The sequence below is a fragment of the Heteronotia binoei genome, chromosome 10 (assembly GCF_032191835.1).
Source record: "Heteronotia binoei isolate CCM8104 ecotype False Entrance Well chromosome 10, APGP_CSIRO_Hbin_v1, whole genome shotgun sequence".
Lineage (NCBI taxonomy): Eukaryota > Metazoa > Chordata > Lepidosauria > Squamata > Gekkonidae > Heteronotia > Heteronotia binoei.
Genome location: NC_083232.1, coordinates 76,251,744 through 76,267,552, shown reverse-complemented (window position 1 = coordinate 76,267,552; position 15,809 = coordinate 76,251,744). Strand labels below are relative to the sequence as shown.

Below are 15,809 nucleotides of genomic sequence, written 5' to 3'. Positions count from 1 at the left end.
CAAGGAGCTATAATGAGAACAGTGTGGCTTGGAAGTATATATTTTTTTAAATTTAGACATGGAATTCTTATTCCCTAGACTTGTCTTGTTATGTAGTTGAGTAAATATATTGTGAAACATAAAGCTACCTACTTGTAACCATAAAAATTCAAAATATAATAATAATGATACCAATAACAACCTCCTCACACAGAGCAACAATATTTAAAAAACAAAACAAAACACAGGACAAGATTTATGACAGAATGGTCTGAACGTCTTAACATAATTAGATGCTGTTTCACAAACCAACAGACAACTCACTCACAAATACATGCCCTCACTTGCATTGCCTTCACAGTGCTCTCCCTGTGCCCTTTGTTGCTTTTCTCTCTTTGGCTTAAGGCATCCATTTCCCATGACCCTACTCAAGAGTTCTCAAAACCACTTTGACTTAGTGTTACTGCTGCCATTACTCTCATCATGGAGAAAGTGCCCTGGGTTATGGATTATTCCCTCTTTGCAGGGCTGATAAAACACCCAAACTAATCCAGTACCATTACTTGAGAGAGGTAATGAGAACGTTTTGCCAAGTTTATTCCTGGATAGGCTGGATGAGTATCAGACAAATACTCCGCCTGGCCAGGTTGTGGAATGCTAAAGCAATGGAGAAATGCAGATTGTATGAAGAAAAACGATGGTAATGAAATCAATATGACTAGAGTAGTTTGTTTGTTTGTTTTAAGAATAAGACTGGATGGTCAGCATGTACTGGTTTGTTCTTTAGAAAAAACATATTTTTTGCTACCCACTGAAAGCATGGTATTTTCTTCAGAACCTGATAACATGCCAGATCCATTTGTTAAATACGTTTTGTGAAGGTACCAGCCCTACATTCTTGTATTATATTGGTGATTGCCCTGACCCAAAAGGCCTAGGCTAGCCTGATTTTATCAGATTGTGGAAGGTAAACAGGATTAGCCCTGGTTAGTACTTGGATGGGAGGCAACCAAGGTTGTTACACAGAGGGAGGAAATGGCAAACCACCATTTCTCACCTTGAAAATTCTACAGGGTTGCCATAAATTTGCTCTGATGTTATATTTTCCACTACCATGCAGTGATTGCTAAAAATCCGAATGCATTGTGGGTAGATTCAGGACAGACAAAAAGCAGCATTTCTTTACTAACATTATAACTAAATTATAGAATTCACCTATGTGTGTTTGTGTGTGTATATATGTGTATCAATGGATCTAAGACATAAGCAAGCAAAATAGACCTTTCATGATTAATGGTGGCTGGATCCTAGGGTTAAATGTAAGAATCTGGAACAATGAACTCTGCTTGCAACTTTTCCACTGCATATCGTTGGTGACAGAATGTCACAGTGTTGATGACAGAATGTTTGACTGGCTATATCTTGGTTTATCTCAGCAAGGTTCTTACTGGAAAACTGAGCTTTGAGTGTGTTTAGTTCTTTAGTTCTTCTAGAATTTATTCTAGAACATGCTGAGGAGATTTACAATGGCTGAGGAATGATAATGATGCTGCTTAGTGAAAAAGGAAATAATCACAGATTCTACTACTCTTAATTAGATCATCTTTAATTAAGAACAGGGGTGTAGTTTTTCTTCAAAAGACATTTAAGACAAACACATTTATGTAATAAAATTACATGTTACAGTAATAGCACATCAAAGAGAAGAACATATGTTTAACGACAGCTGAAGATTTTGTGGTCTTGTTTCCACATCACACAATCAATTAATCCCAAGAAATCTTTGCTCAGTAACTGGATTGTTGCTTTTCTGTTTTGTTTGTTTTTTGTTAAATAAGCCAAGTCTTTTTTAAGTGAAAAGCCAACCAAATGATGTAACATAGTCTTTGTATCAGCTCCAGTTTATTTGCCTGCCTCTGCTGCTATAACAATAATAATAATAATGTATTATTATGTATCATTTTTGATATAACACGACCTAAGTACTGTTCTGATGGTGCATTTAAGTCTTTGGACTGGGCTGGATATTTACCAGAATGCACACAAAAAAGATTGCAAATATGATGAGGAAATTGTGAATTATCTGGTTTTCTTTTGGCAAAACAGTGTGCCTGATGTATTCTTATGGAGTTATATATCACTCACTTCTAGATGATCTGTTAAGTAACCACAGCCTTGGCTTACCCAGCTGACAAATTAATCAATTTTCTCCCAATGGCATCTGCTTGTTGTCATGCCCAAGCCGGAATCTGTGACATAGCAGAAGTGCAGGGACAGTATAAATTAAACACAGTTTGTAACTGAAGATACCTAAGGATTGTATCATTCATGTTCATATTCTATTAACTTAGTTTCCAATTTACATGAAATAAAGAAGCCATAAATAATTTCTGCTGCTCAAGCACATCAAAGGGTTTTTTTTTGCCCATTTTAGGGTCCATCTCACTGAAAGCAACATGTGTCCCTCTCATTTTCATAGCAAACATGCATTATAACATAACATTTCTATTGGTTATTGCCTCATACTGCTATAATAACATTTTACATTTATATCCTGAAACATGACTTCTTGTAATAACTATTGACTGGAATCAAGGAGAGTTGCATATTACAAATACTCTGCAGATGCTTGGCCAGGACAACAGCTAACTCTGATTTTTATTTTGTATGGAAAAGGTAGTTTCTATACTTTATTGCAGCTACAATATACAATGTGCATCTCAGTATAGGCTCATATTCATGAGACAACAATAAGTTACCTTTTCACAGGTTTGTGTAGACTGATGAGTGTGTCAGTTTTAAGAGGGAACCTTTGAAATGTAAATCAGTCTGTGGTCATGGCTAGCCAATTAGAATAAGATTTGCAGCCATATGTAATTATTTGTGCCATGCTTTTTAACAAATCTTTGCTGTTACAGCATCAAGTGCTGTATTTCCTTGAAATACTTTGATTTCTTAAGAAGCTGTTAATACCTTCATGAGAGTGAGAGAAGGGGAATAAGAGAAAAACACTTATGCTGAATGTATATGACAAAGAGGAGAAATACCTACATAACTAGTCTTGAAAAATACTTGTTCACCATGCTTTTATCCAATAGCATCCTTTCCACACATGCCAAAACAGACCTATTTACCCTCCCCATACAGCTAGTTGGAAAATGTCAAAGTTTACTAACTTTAACTGTCTCTTTCTGATTACTACTAAAATCTTCAGTACATTCCTGTCTCTTCAAAGCTGAGAACTAAACAAAAACACCTATTCTGTACAGAAATTCAGAGTGGAAATCTTTATGCTTGTCTCCTTAATATTGCATACTGTTAAGTCTCAAGATGCAATAATTTAGCACTGCTAAAAAACTAACTGAAGCAACCATCATGGAGCAGAAACCCTTCTAACTTCTCCTCTAATGTACAAATTGCACCATTTTAGCAATAGGATGTAGCCAGGCCTGATATCTTCTAAACACCTATAATTGCAAACAGGGAAAAAGAAAGACTCTTACAGTGACAGAAAATACATATTGGCAGTAGAACAACATAGAAAGCTATGCTAAGAAAAGACATCTAGGGTGCGGCCAGACGGACCACTTAAAGCGAGACGAAAGAGCCTTTTTCTGGACCGGGGCAGAAAAATCCAACGTGGCGGCATTCACATGAACGGTCGTATAAAGAGTTGGTCCCGTTAGTGAAAAGCAGTTGATCGATCACATGGTGATGGTGATTTCTGGGAGGGGGGGGTCCATTGAACATGCGCCCAACTGCTTGGAGCTGGGAAATCAAACATTGCTTCAGCGGCAGGGGGGAAGGGGGAAAGTTTCCGGAATTAACGTTGCCGATCCAAACCAAGGCACTGGCAGGAATTATTTTCCTAGAAATTGGCAGTGACAATGATATCTTGAAATCCTCACATTGAAAAGAAAGATTTTTTCCTGTTCTGAAAAGTGGGATAACGTTTCCCGCCCCCCCCCTCCAATCCTGTGTTGATTGGAGAAGCAGAAGCGTCATCTCAGATTCCCGGATGATCTGGCAATGCGCATGTCTGCTGGGGCTTTTTTTCAAGAACAAGGTGGGAGGAAGTATCGCACGTGAGCTGTCCAAACAACAAAAAGCCGATCTTGTGTCGCTGTTTTGAAAAAGGGCTGGATTTTCTGTGGTGTCAAATTAATGTGGCACTGATCTGCAGCAAGTCGGAATGACGCTGGATCACGCTCGATTGCCAGATGTGGATGTCTGAATGAACACATTTAATCCGTCAGCGAGACGGAGCTGTGTCGCCACTAATGGTACATCTGGCCGCACCCCTAGCATTTTTGTGTGTGTACTAGTCAGTGGCTACTGCAGGGAGAAAAGCAGCTGGAGGGATGTGATTTGGAAGGAAGGAAGGGATGGCAGGCCTGCTTTTGCTATGCCTCTGCTCAGTCTGGCAGCCTCCCATGGATGTTCTTCATTTAAAGAAAAAAGCACACACAGTGGGACACCATTCATGCATCTCCCTTCAGCTGCCCTTCTGAGAGGACAAAAGCCACCAAATTCTGAAAGCAGAAGGAAATCTGGACCGATCTTCTGTGAAAATCCCATCCTAAAAAAACCTGTGGATTAAGGCACTATCAGAACACAAGATCTTAATGTGACAAAGCAAGTCCAAGCCAAACAAAAGAAAAATCCCAATATTCACCATGCATTTGAAAGCTCATGGCTAATCTGAGCCCAGGAGGTTAAAACTAAAATAATAATTACAATGATAACAGTCACAAAATAAGAAATACTCTTGATACCATTAAAAATTAAATACTAAGGAACTCTTCGCGTGAAATCTGTAGTGCAGATATTCAGTGAATATGGACCAGATAGGATATGAAGCCCAACGTACATCTGGGAGCACAGTAGACAGTAAGAACATGCCTTACCTTCCCATCCAGTTTGCCTGCTCTATTGCTTCCATGTGTGCTTTGAAACATTTCCCATACAGAACCTGGGAACTGAGGATGAGATCTGAGCCTATCTATGCTACATGTGGCACCATGGAACATTATGCTATAGCCGTGACAGCCTCTGGCATCAGTGGTGAGGAAGGAATGCTAGGTCAGCAGGGATATAAGGTGCTGTCCTGCTCTTTCCTTCATGTCTCACACTAGGTAGCATTTTATAGCACCCTATCTGGACCTTTGTTGTACCCATTAAGAAGGGTACAACAAAGGTCTATTAATAAAGGTTTTATTAATTACTCTATAAACTACCTGCGGACAGGATGAGTGCAATCAGATCAGCAGGTTGTTGCAGCAACATCTCATGGTTGGAAAAGCTGCTTGGTTTTACATCACCTCTTGCTGAACAGATGGTGGCCACTAAGCTGGCATCAAAGCAGCATTGCTAATGTGCCACAAGCACAGACACATGACGAATGGGTTTGGGTTTTTTAACACGTCCACTCTGCATGCACAGGAGCAGATGAGAGCATGAGCGCTCCTTGGAGTGAGGGGAGAAGGATACACCGGAAATGGAGTGATGGAATCACACCACTCATGCATTTCCATTGCATGCCAGGGCAATCAGGAACTGCTTGTCTGATCACACCTAAAGTCAAAAACTGTTTCCAAAATATAACTTTCCCTATATGAATGCAAAGAAATGGCATATCTACTGAGATAGAGATATGTTAAAACCACACAGGGTATCCAGCTTCAAGTTAGGAAATACCCGCAGATTTGGGGGATGGAGGCTGAGGAAGGCAGGGTTCAGGGAAGGAAGGGACTTCAATGAGGTATTATGCCATAGAGGTCACCTTGCAAAGCAGTCACTTTCTCCAGATGAACTGATCTCTTTCACCTGGAGATCAATTCTAATCCCAGGAGATCTCCAGCTATCCCCTGGAAGCCGGCAATCCTAAAACGGCATGAATGTGTAAAAATGGGTTGGGGTGCCTATGTGTAGATTTATATCCCTGCAAAAATAATGTCCTATTAGAAGCAATTTCAGATGAGTCTGTTGCAACCAAATGAAACAGGATTGCAGTGGTATCTCACAAATGCACACAAAAGCTTATACCCAGAATCAAACTTTCTCGGTCTTAAAGGTTCCACTGGACTCAGACTTTGTTCTAATGTTTCAAATCAACATGGCTACCCACCTGAACACTTCTTGCTGTACAAATCTTAAGCCAAAGTTTACTTTATCAGATGGTCATATCATATCTGTCACATATTCATGTGCCAGTTGATTAGGTTAGAAATAAAGGTGGAATGCTATACATAATCCAGATTGTTTAAGTATTTATTCTACTAATCTATCTGTATTTATCCTCAGCAATCATAGCAGAGGATGATTCTTCCTGATGTATGTGGGGGAGACCACAGAACTGCATGAAGTATTAATATCAGATTTCTTTTTTACAGTCAAAATTATGTCCAGTTTACACAGTGGGATCATAGTAAATCCAAGCTTTGTGCTTTGTGTAACAGCAGAAGGTGATCTAGATCTTTTTGCACATCAATAATAATTATACAAATTTATTTTCTGAAAGTAAGTGGTGAATTGATGGCTCTTTTAATGCCTCCAGGAATCCCCAATTTTATTTTGTTGCATATTTGTTAATGATAAACAGCAATTAGAGACAGGATGACACAGGAGGAAATGAGCTCTTAATGAGGCATTCAGTATCATCCAGCTTCACAAAGTACTCACCTTCCACAAAAATGCATTTACTGGGGTGGATCCAGCCAGCTTTTCATATGATGAGAATGGGAAGGAGTCCTCCTCTTTGGCCACCAAAACAACAGCTCATGGGATCTGTATGTACTAAAGTAATGTGGGGTGGGGGCCATATTAAGGAGGTGAATTGGATGAAATGGCATGAAAAAGGTGGCTGGATCCAATGCAGTAGTTACTTTTATTAAACATCTACTCTCCTGTGCTTATGTCTGGAATTAATTATCCAATATACTAAATGTTATATTCAATCAAGGTGCATACAATTATGCAGCAAGCAGGAGCTTGGAGAGGGTTTTGTTCTCTCCTCTAGTAGCAACCTTTGCTTCTCCCTGCCTTTGCACTGCAACTGGCAAGCATAGTGGCCTCTGCTTTAAATGCAGAGTTGGTTGCTGCTTTGTCTCTCCCTCTGTGCCTCAGGTGCGCTGTCTGCCTTTTAAAGTGTCACTTGCATGTTTGCGTGATTAAAAGCTCACAAGGCACCTTTAAAAAAAAAAAGTTGCAAAACTGCTCATGAAGTGAGGGTCGGATTGCAAACTCTAAGTTGATCTGCCTTGCACACAGCCAGCTTCTGAATCCACAGAACTGGCTTTCTCTGAGCTCAGCCCTTATAAAAGAAGAGGGTACATCTGACTGATAACATGCTGAATGCACTTCTAGAGCACAGTGGTCATTGTTTTTAGATACAGAAGCATGTACCCTAGCAAATGACCTGCTCAGAAATAAAGGACTACCACACATGTTTTAAAGTAGTTTTCCTCATTCAGGTACTTGGAAGCAATGAAAAAAAAAATCAATATTCCTATCTATGGCTGTAATTATATCACACCATGCAGATGTCCATTTAAATCAATGTTTGATGTGAAAATTACACCTATGCCACCCAGAATAGGGAGGTTTGCAAAAGCGAGGTATCCATATCTACCCTGTCAGACGTAGACTTTATTTTCCTCACAACTCCCAGCCTCTGTCTTCTCCAAAAACAAGCAACACGCAAAAATTCAAGCTGGCTTTTCTCCATCTAGTTCAAATCATATCCCTTCCACTGTCTCCTGCCACAAAGTGCGATCTTGCCACAGTGTCAGAGGGGAGAGTATACTGGCTGACTACTGATAAAGATATGGCACTAAAGAGGCAATTAAAACAACTACTCACATCTTGTGCAAATATTCTCTCCCTCACCCTCTGATACTCCTCTTCTCTCTCTTCAATTGATTTACTTCGTCTGTCATCTCTAAATGGATGAATTCTGTTTTGCTGAGCATAAAAAAAACCAGGAGGATTACATAAGTTGAGCTGCTAAAAACTGCAGTTAAATAACTGTCAGTGGAGAATAATAAATGTTCACTTAAACAAATGAGGCATGAAAATGAGAGTGTTGTCCTCTTCCTAAGGTGGCATGTAAATCACGGCATTCTGCTATGTACTTGATAGCATTAAAATGCTTGATGCTGCAAATGTCTAGTTTAAATAGGTATTTTTTTTTAGTCACCTGTGATTGTATGAAACTGTCTTACAGACCTTTGGTCTACGTATTGTTGGCTATCAATGGCAGCAGTTTTCCAGTCTCCAGTCCTAACCCAAGACCTTAATGGGAACTGAACCTTTGATCATCTTCTTAACAGGTCCAAAGCCAGGATTTCAAAAGTCGAGGGTTATAAATAATAGTGGGGGCATTTAGCAGACCCCCTACCCCTGCTGCCGCTGCTTGCAGAACTCAGGGTACTCAACTCAGAGTGTCTGTTCTTCTCTTTCCTCCTTTTAATCACATGGGAGGCTGGCAGCAGCTCCTGCCACCCTACCTGCGCAATTTAAATAGCTCTCCCCCCTGCTGCCACCTCCTGAGGGGCCACGGGGGTGAAAGCTAAGAGGCTGGGGCCACCCCCTCCATCCTATGTGGCAGTGGGGGGAGAGGGCCCTGAGTAGGACCACCCCAACAGGCAGTCGGGGGCAGGGCCCCCACAGGCCTCTCTGTCGCTACAGGCCTGCTTCTTAAACACATTGTGTTCAATCACTTAACTATGGCCTCCAAGTGGAGTCAGGAGAAGGGTGTTGTGGTGGTGGCTAAAACTCACAGAATTTAAAAATGCATGTCCCTTGCATCTAAGTTGCCTTGCACCTGGCTTGTCAGGGGAAGAACAGATTTGCCCAATTTTCCTGTGCAATGCTGAGATACTAATGGTATATCTGATAATGAAGTGAACAGAGAGACTCTGGAAAATGAAGTGGGACTTAAAACTGGGGGTGGGGAGACAGCCTTAAAAGATTCAAATACAAGGAAGATATATGCTTTTGAGAATATTCTGCACAAGAGTTTTAATTATTTCAGGAGTGGCCCCTATACTGTTACTACATACAAGAGACAAAATACAAACTTCGAATACTTCATGCAGTCCAGAAAGCAACAAAACATGTACAAAGGTGCTTAATGGGGAAGAAAACCCCATCTACAAAGCTTTCTATTTGCAGCTAGCCTCTAGCTACAATGCTTTATCTGCAATATGGTTTGTTCACACTCCTTATTCCTTCCTCACATTCTTAACAACATAAACATTTCTCTTTTTGAAAACCAGCTGTGATGCCAAGTGCCTAGGAAAACATCTATGCAACTGTAGAGGATGCAACTGTAGAAGAAAAGGGCGAGGGGGTAAAAAAGACTCTTGCTAAACATATGCAACAGCAAGGCACTCTGGTGTAGACAGACTCACTAGAAAGCATCATAGTGCCAAAACCCCAGGTGAGAATATATGCATTATCTTACCTTCAGGAATTTTCTTACAAAAGCTCTTCCAGAACCAAAAAAAAACCTTTTCCAAGTTCTTTTTCTTAGTTTTGAATGACTGCACGTATTTTTGTGGATTTAAAACATTCTTTAAAGCAAAATGTTTGCTTTTCAACAGTTTTTAAAAGGCTGTTAACTTAGTCATCTCCTGACACATTCCTATATTGGCATGTCTCACATTGATAACTTTAATAATGCAGAATTACATGACAAGCAGCACACAGAGGGGAGAGGTTTCGGGCACATGCATGCAACAACAACAACAACAAAACCCCAAGCAAGTAAGTTACATGAACAATTAAACATGGTGGTGGTGGTGGTGGTGGTGGAAACTGAAATTTTAGGCTATTATCTCTGTGCAAACTCACTTGTAGATAAAAGAATAAAACAGCAACACAATTTGGCCTCATTGTAATATTTCCCCATTTACAGCTCAGATTAGTATACATTAGTCTCCAACCAGCTTAATAGAGCAGTAGAAGTTGGTCCAAGTGTTCATAGAGTCACAAAAGACATTTGCAAAAAAAAAAAAAAAATAGCAGAAAAGAACTTTCCCGCAGCTCAGGAGTCTTCTGAACATTCCAAATCGCCCTTCTGCATGCAGCATTTCCTGCACCAAGCAAAACCACTCATGCAAAACTGCCACTGCTGAAAGAAACACACTTGTGGCTGGATGCTATCCACTGAGCACCAAAAACCGGGGAACAAGAGCAGGAGAGAGAGATGGAGCAGGAGCAGGAAGGGAAGCAGCAGCAACAGAATAACAACAAGAACATCAGCCAACCCCACTTCCAAAAAGCAACAATAACAAAAGTTCAGCAACTCTCGAACCGAGAACCAACCTGATTGTCTTCTTTATCAATACTAGAGTTATCTCGCTTCAAGATAAATCGCTTCTGGGATTCTTCACCTTTTTCATCTTTTAAATGTTCAGAAAACCTTTGCTCTGGTCTGCCAGCAAAGTAAAACATATCAATAAAAATCTTTTTTTCCCTTTTGTTTTTAAGTTGTCAGTACTCTTTTCGTTTTATTGGGATTGGGTATTTAAAGGCAAAATAAGACCACCATTTTGGGTTGTTGATGTCGGAACTGATGTATGGTGTCTGTTCTAAGATTAAAATTATTGCCATAAATAACTTTTGTTGTCATGCATGGGGCAAGTTGAATCTGAATAACTGGCCACTGTGATGAAGGGTTTCTTTAAAATGACTCAGAGATGAGAAAGCAAAGCAAGGTTAGGTTAATTTGCTTTCCCAGCCATTATGACCTGAAGCTATACGGCACTTAAGCAAAACTTAAACAGATTGATCAGCAAGCTACATTGGAGTCTTTTATAGAACTTTTCACTCTAACTACAGTGAATTGGTAACTTCAGGGGGAGGTTGTAGCAGTATTTCCTTTAAACAAATAATTACCCAACAGGAGGTAAATTGGGGAAAAAATTTCAAAATTGTCACACAATATTGATTTTCCAATTGATTTAAAACCCATCCAGATGGTTATTAAATGGCCAGACTTTGCTGACCTACGACTTCACATTTCTAGGGTTCAGAGGCTGAGATAAATTGCTTGGTGCTCTTCTATGACCTTGTTTGAAAAGGATGCAGAGAACAGTGTCTTACATCGAGCTAACAATTGATGTAATTGCAAGCTTGGGGAACATTTTAATCTCCAGGACACAGTGCATTTTAGGCTGTTATTAGCATCCCAGATTTTGCATTCTCTCTGCCAAAGCTTCATTAAGCTGTGAGTTGGTTCAAAAAGTACAGAATCACATGTTGTCACATAGTGTCTGTTTTATTAATTCAAGAGCATTCATAAGTTGGAAGGGGGAGGGGAGTGCGAACAGAAGGCTTCTTTTCTCTACTCAGCATACATGTGTTACTTCCACAAGCATTCACAGGAGACAGACAGGATTGTCAAGGGAAGCACTGAGAACCTGAGGATCATATGGAGCACAGTAACACGTTCAATCTGTGCACAAAAACTCCTGTCAACATGAATAGCTTGAGAAAAGCGAAAACAGGAGTAACTGTTTTTGAAACCTTTTCTTTGCCAAAATATGAAAACTCAGATCTCACAACTTTCAAAGAAAAATCTTCCTTTCTCCTCCACTACAAGCACACATGAATGATTGGTAATTCCAAGGCGGATAGAATGCAACGCCTGGCATTGAAGCAGAATATCTTCCCCCCACCCCATAATCTCCACAGGGATAATAAACTAGGTATCTTACGGAACTCTACAGCACTACTTACACCAACCCACTATACAAATAATTAACACTATTACTAACAACCACCACAACAACTCAACATTCCACAAATCGTACTGGCTTAGAGTCACTACAACAAAAAGACAAATGCAAAATGAAAGAATTAGCACACACACATACCCTTTTGACATCTCAAATCAGCCCAAAATCCATAGGGCTTCAAACCTTAACATTTTGTCCAGCGCAATTACTGTTCATAGCAATTCACTTCAGATGTACATTAAAGACACCTGATCCTATATTAAAAGACATTTAACATCCACTTTTATTTATTCTTCACCAGAGCAGCCTTTCACCTTCATTTAGATCGTTGCTTGCATTTTCAATTTGTAAAAGTTAACATATACTGTTGTTTAAACACCAACAGTCAACTTCTATGATGAAAATAAATTATAAATAAGCCCGTTTAATGGCAGCAATGGATGCTTGACTCTAGAAAGTCTCTAATAAGGAAAATGGATCAGTTTTAAAGTTTCTATTCCCTTAACAGTGGAATCTTGCTCCAATGTAAGGAGCTTTTGGCCTTTCTGCAGCAACAGAAGCTCTTTTGGATCCAAACATCTCTTTAGACACTGGTATTTAGTTCTGACTCCTCCAAAAAGCTCCCAGAGATGGTAATATTGTATAGTTGTCACACTCTCTGAATCTAACTCACCTATATGCACTAGGCATAACTTATAATGCATTCAAATGTAGAGTCCAATACATCTAGACCTGATACCACCCAGCCCTTAACGGTCAAAATTGGTTGTTAGGCTTATTTGCAATGGACTCTCTACATGAGCAGGAGCCTCCACATTCCAATACATTTACGAGCACTAGACCTTGTTGACATAGTTAGGTGGAGACTTCCCACTATATACTCAGTATACACTTTTACAGATGTATGAAAGAGCTCCTCTTAACACATTTCAAGCCATGGTTTAAAGCCCTCTGACTGGGAAATGGGCTATGTGAACTTCAGAAATAAATATTCTCTTGAGCAGATATAGTATCTAACTTGAAGAGTATGTAATATTCAAACATGCCTCTTAAAATTAACAAGGGAAGAAATCCAGTAATTAAAAATAACTCCTTAAAAGAGGAATAATTCAATTGACAAGCTGATGGAAACAGTATTGCACACTAGCAGCTAACCTAACAGATCAGAGACGGCTTTAGAACTGAGGTGAGAAAAAGCAAGTTGGGTTGGTGGTTCACTCATACTCAAAGACGCATACTGTTGAATCCAGCAGTCTAAGATCCCCATATGTGCAGATAGCAATCATCTTTGTAGACAGAGGAGAATATAATATTATTTTGTGGTCAACTAAAAAGGAACAGGCCACAGCTGAATTTCCAGACACGTTAAGGGGAACATAAGCAATGGTTCTTTTCCAGTTTAACAAAACAGAAAAAACAGAAGAGCGGAGGGGGCATTTAGGATTACAGTTTTAGAGAGCAATGCAAAGGGAACTTTCCTGAAATTTGAAATATGCCTTATTTTTGAGTGGACCTACTCAGGATTGTTTCTTTAACAATCCTAAATGTTATGCCAATAAAGGTTTTTGGAACTGGAATCGGTAACAATCCTAAATATGTCTACGTAGAATCTACTAAGTTCTATTCAACAGAGCTTACTCTCATGAAGATGTTCTTAGTATTGCACTGTTAAGCTCATAATGGCATTCAAAATGCAGTCCAGCGTAGGAATATGTCATGTTATGTACTAAACTCTCTTCTGGATATTTAATTTTTTCAAAGATTTTTCAAGCATGATAAATATCAATATTACTTTGCCAGGCAGTCACAGGTGAAAGGCACAACATTAGGAATAAGAAAGCAAGAAATAATTAAAAATACGGTTTGGATCTGTCTTTAACAAAAGGCTCATACCCAAGGAAGAAACACTAGCTAACAGCTGTAATCTGCTTCTGGTCAAGCATATCACTCAAGTAATGAGAACTGAAAGGCCATCTAATGAGAACTGATTTTTTTTAAATGATCAAACAATAGACTGGCCAGGAAAGACAGAAACTAGTTTAGTCCCATATGATGTAAATGGGGAAGTTCACTGAATGACCCTGAATCAAACAGAACCACCTCAGATAAAAGTGAACTCTCTCAGTAGGGATTCACTGTAATAATTTTGCTTTAGAAGGTAAACCTATTATTTTTGCTCCAAAAACACAGCAAGCCCCTCTTCTTCATTTGTTGACTGACCCTAAATCCAATTTGCCAGGCACTACACAAGCCCTTAACATCAAGGTGTTTCCTTCCTGAAAGAAATTAAAAGCTAAAGTGGCCACAGACAGCACCAAAGCAGAATCCTTTAACCCCTCTTCAAAGGGGAGATGTCACTGAAATCTAAAGAGTTTTCTGTTCTGGCTCTACACTGCAGTGCTTGCTACATGGTCCTATGTGCCACTTTTAAGAAGTTCTGAATCTGTTTGTTTATTGTTGCATTTTGCCATTACAGAGGACAACAGTAAGAGCTCTTGAAACACCATCATCAGTGTAACAAGCAGTTTACACTAAACTGAGTGGCAGACTTGAACAAGGTATTTAACCAAGGCACTTTAAAAATTGACATTTGTTTTTCATACAGGCAGAAACCTGCTAGAATTTTCAGATGAATTGACTGTACAAAATAAACACATAGCATAACACCTGGCACAAAATCATACCCAGTTATCACCCATTCACTGGAACTTATAAAGCACCTTTCCATAAGATTTACATTTCACCTTTTGTGCTATACTTTCTGGATTTGGGGGTTACTTCTAATGTCCAATTTGAAAGAATGCATCCTGGGAAAAATGTGGATTTGTTTTCAGTTTTGCCCTACCTCAAGAGGACTGTCATTTGTATTTCAAAGTCGGTATTTAGTTATGATTCATCACATCTGACAATATGGCACAGTTACTCGCACACATAAAATATTAAAATGTACACGTGACTGTGCTTTCCTGTAAGACAGAATCTTGTGTAAAAACAAAACACATTCAGCACAGAGAAAATGCAACATAATGAAATGGTAGAGACCTCTGAAGCAGTATACTTTACTACTTCACGTTGCAAGTACAGAATAGCATTTTTAATTCCCTTTGCTCAGACACATTATGCCGGAGAGCTGTCACCTTTTCAATGCCCCTCCATGTGAAAAGGTCATTTGGAGAACAAGCTACATTTGCAGTGCCCCCCTAAGCACATTTTACCTAGGGTTGCTAGCCTCCAGGTGGGGCCTGGAGATCTCCCACTTTTACAACTGATCTCCAGCTGACAGAGACCAGCTCCCCTGGAGAAATGGCTGCTTTGGAGGGTGGGCTCTATGGCATTGTACCATGCTGAGGCCCCTCCCCTTCCCAAACCCTGCCTTCTACCAGACCCACCCCGAAGTTTCCAAGTATTTTCCAGTCTAGACATGGGAACCCTAGTTTTACCTTCAGTGGACTTAAGCAAAGTATAAATTTACTTAGGATGGCACTGTAAATCTTTCTTCACTGTGTACAGTTTTTCTAGTTGAGAATGTAAGAAGAGCTTGCTGGATCAGAGCAGTGGTCCATCTAGTCCAGCATCCTGTTTCACACAGTGGTCAACCATTTCCTCTGGACAGCCAATAAGAGGGCAAAGAGGCCAAGGCCTTCCCATGATGTTGCCTCCTAGTGATTGTATTCTCTGCATATGGACCTTCCCTTTAGTCACTGTGTCTAGAAGCCACTGAATCTGTCTAACCCCTCCCCTTTCTAAAGGCATCTGCATTCATAGTCATGGCTATATTCTGTGTTCCTGCAGCTTAAAAACTGCAGAATGTTTTTATTGTTTTATGTGTAATTTTAATCTGCTGTGAGCCACCCTGACCCTGCATGCAAGGGAGGGTGGGATAGAATAAATAAATAATGTGAGGCAGCATTCAAAGATATATCCTGCTATATGCAGTGTGAAGTGATGCAATCCCAAATCTTACCAGCTCATTCTCTATTACTGTATAGATTGAATCTAAAATTCTTCCCCGACTCCTTCAGATTAACAAAGCAATAATGAGTGATTCTCTCTGTAGCACAGGAGATAGGTTTTATTTTTAGCTCC

At 39.7% G+C, this 15,809-nt stretch overlaps 1 protein-coding gene across 5 annotated transcripts in view; it reads right to left on the bottom strand.

Moving 5' to 3' along the window:
* The window catches only part of ARPP21 (cAMP regulated phosphoprotein 21), a 153,258-nt gene that overhangs the window by 97,831 nt on the left and 39,618 nt on the right, over positions 1 to 15,809 (bottom strand). For 3 of the 5 annotated variants that reach the window (XM_060247596.1, XM_060247599.1, XM_060247598.1), the window contains exons 9-10: positions 10,309 to 10,417; positions 7,840 to 7,941 (exon numbers count right to left, since the gene is read on the bottom strand). In XM_060247596.1, the coding sequence (XP_060103579.1) occupies positions 7,840 to 7,941; positions 10,309 to 10,417 (211 nt within the window). The remainder of the gene's footprint in view (positions 1 to 7,839; positions 7,942 to 10,308; positions 10,418 to 15,809) is intronic. The other 2 variants (XM_060247600.1, XM_060247601.1) reach the window with 1 other exon arrangement.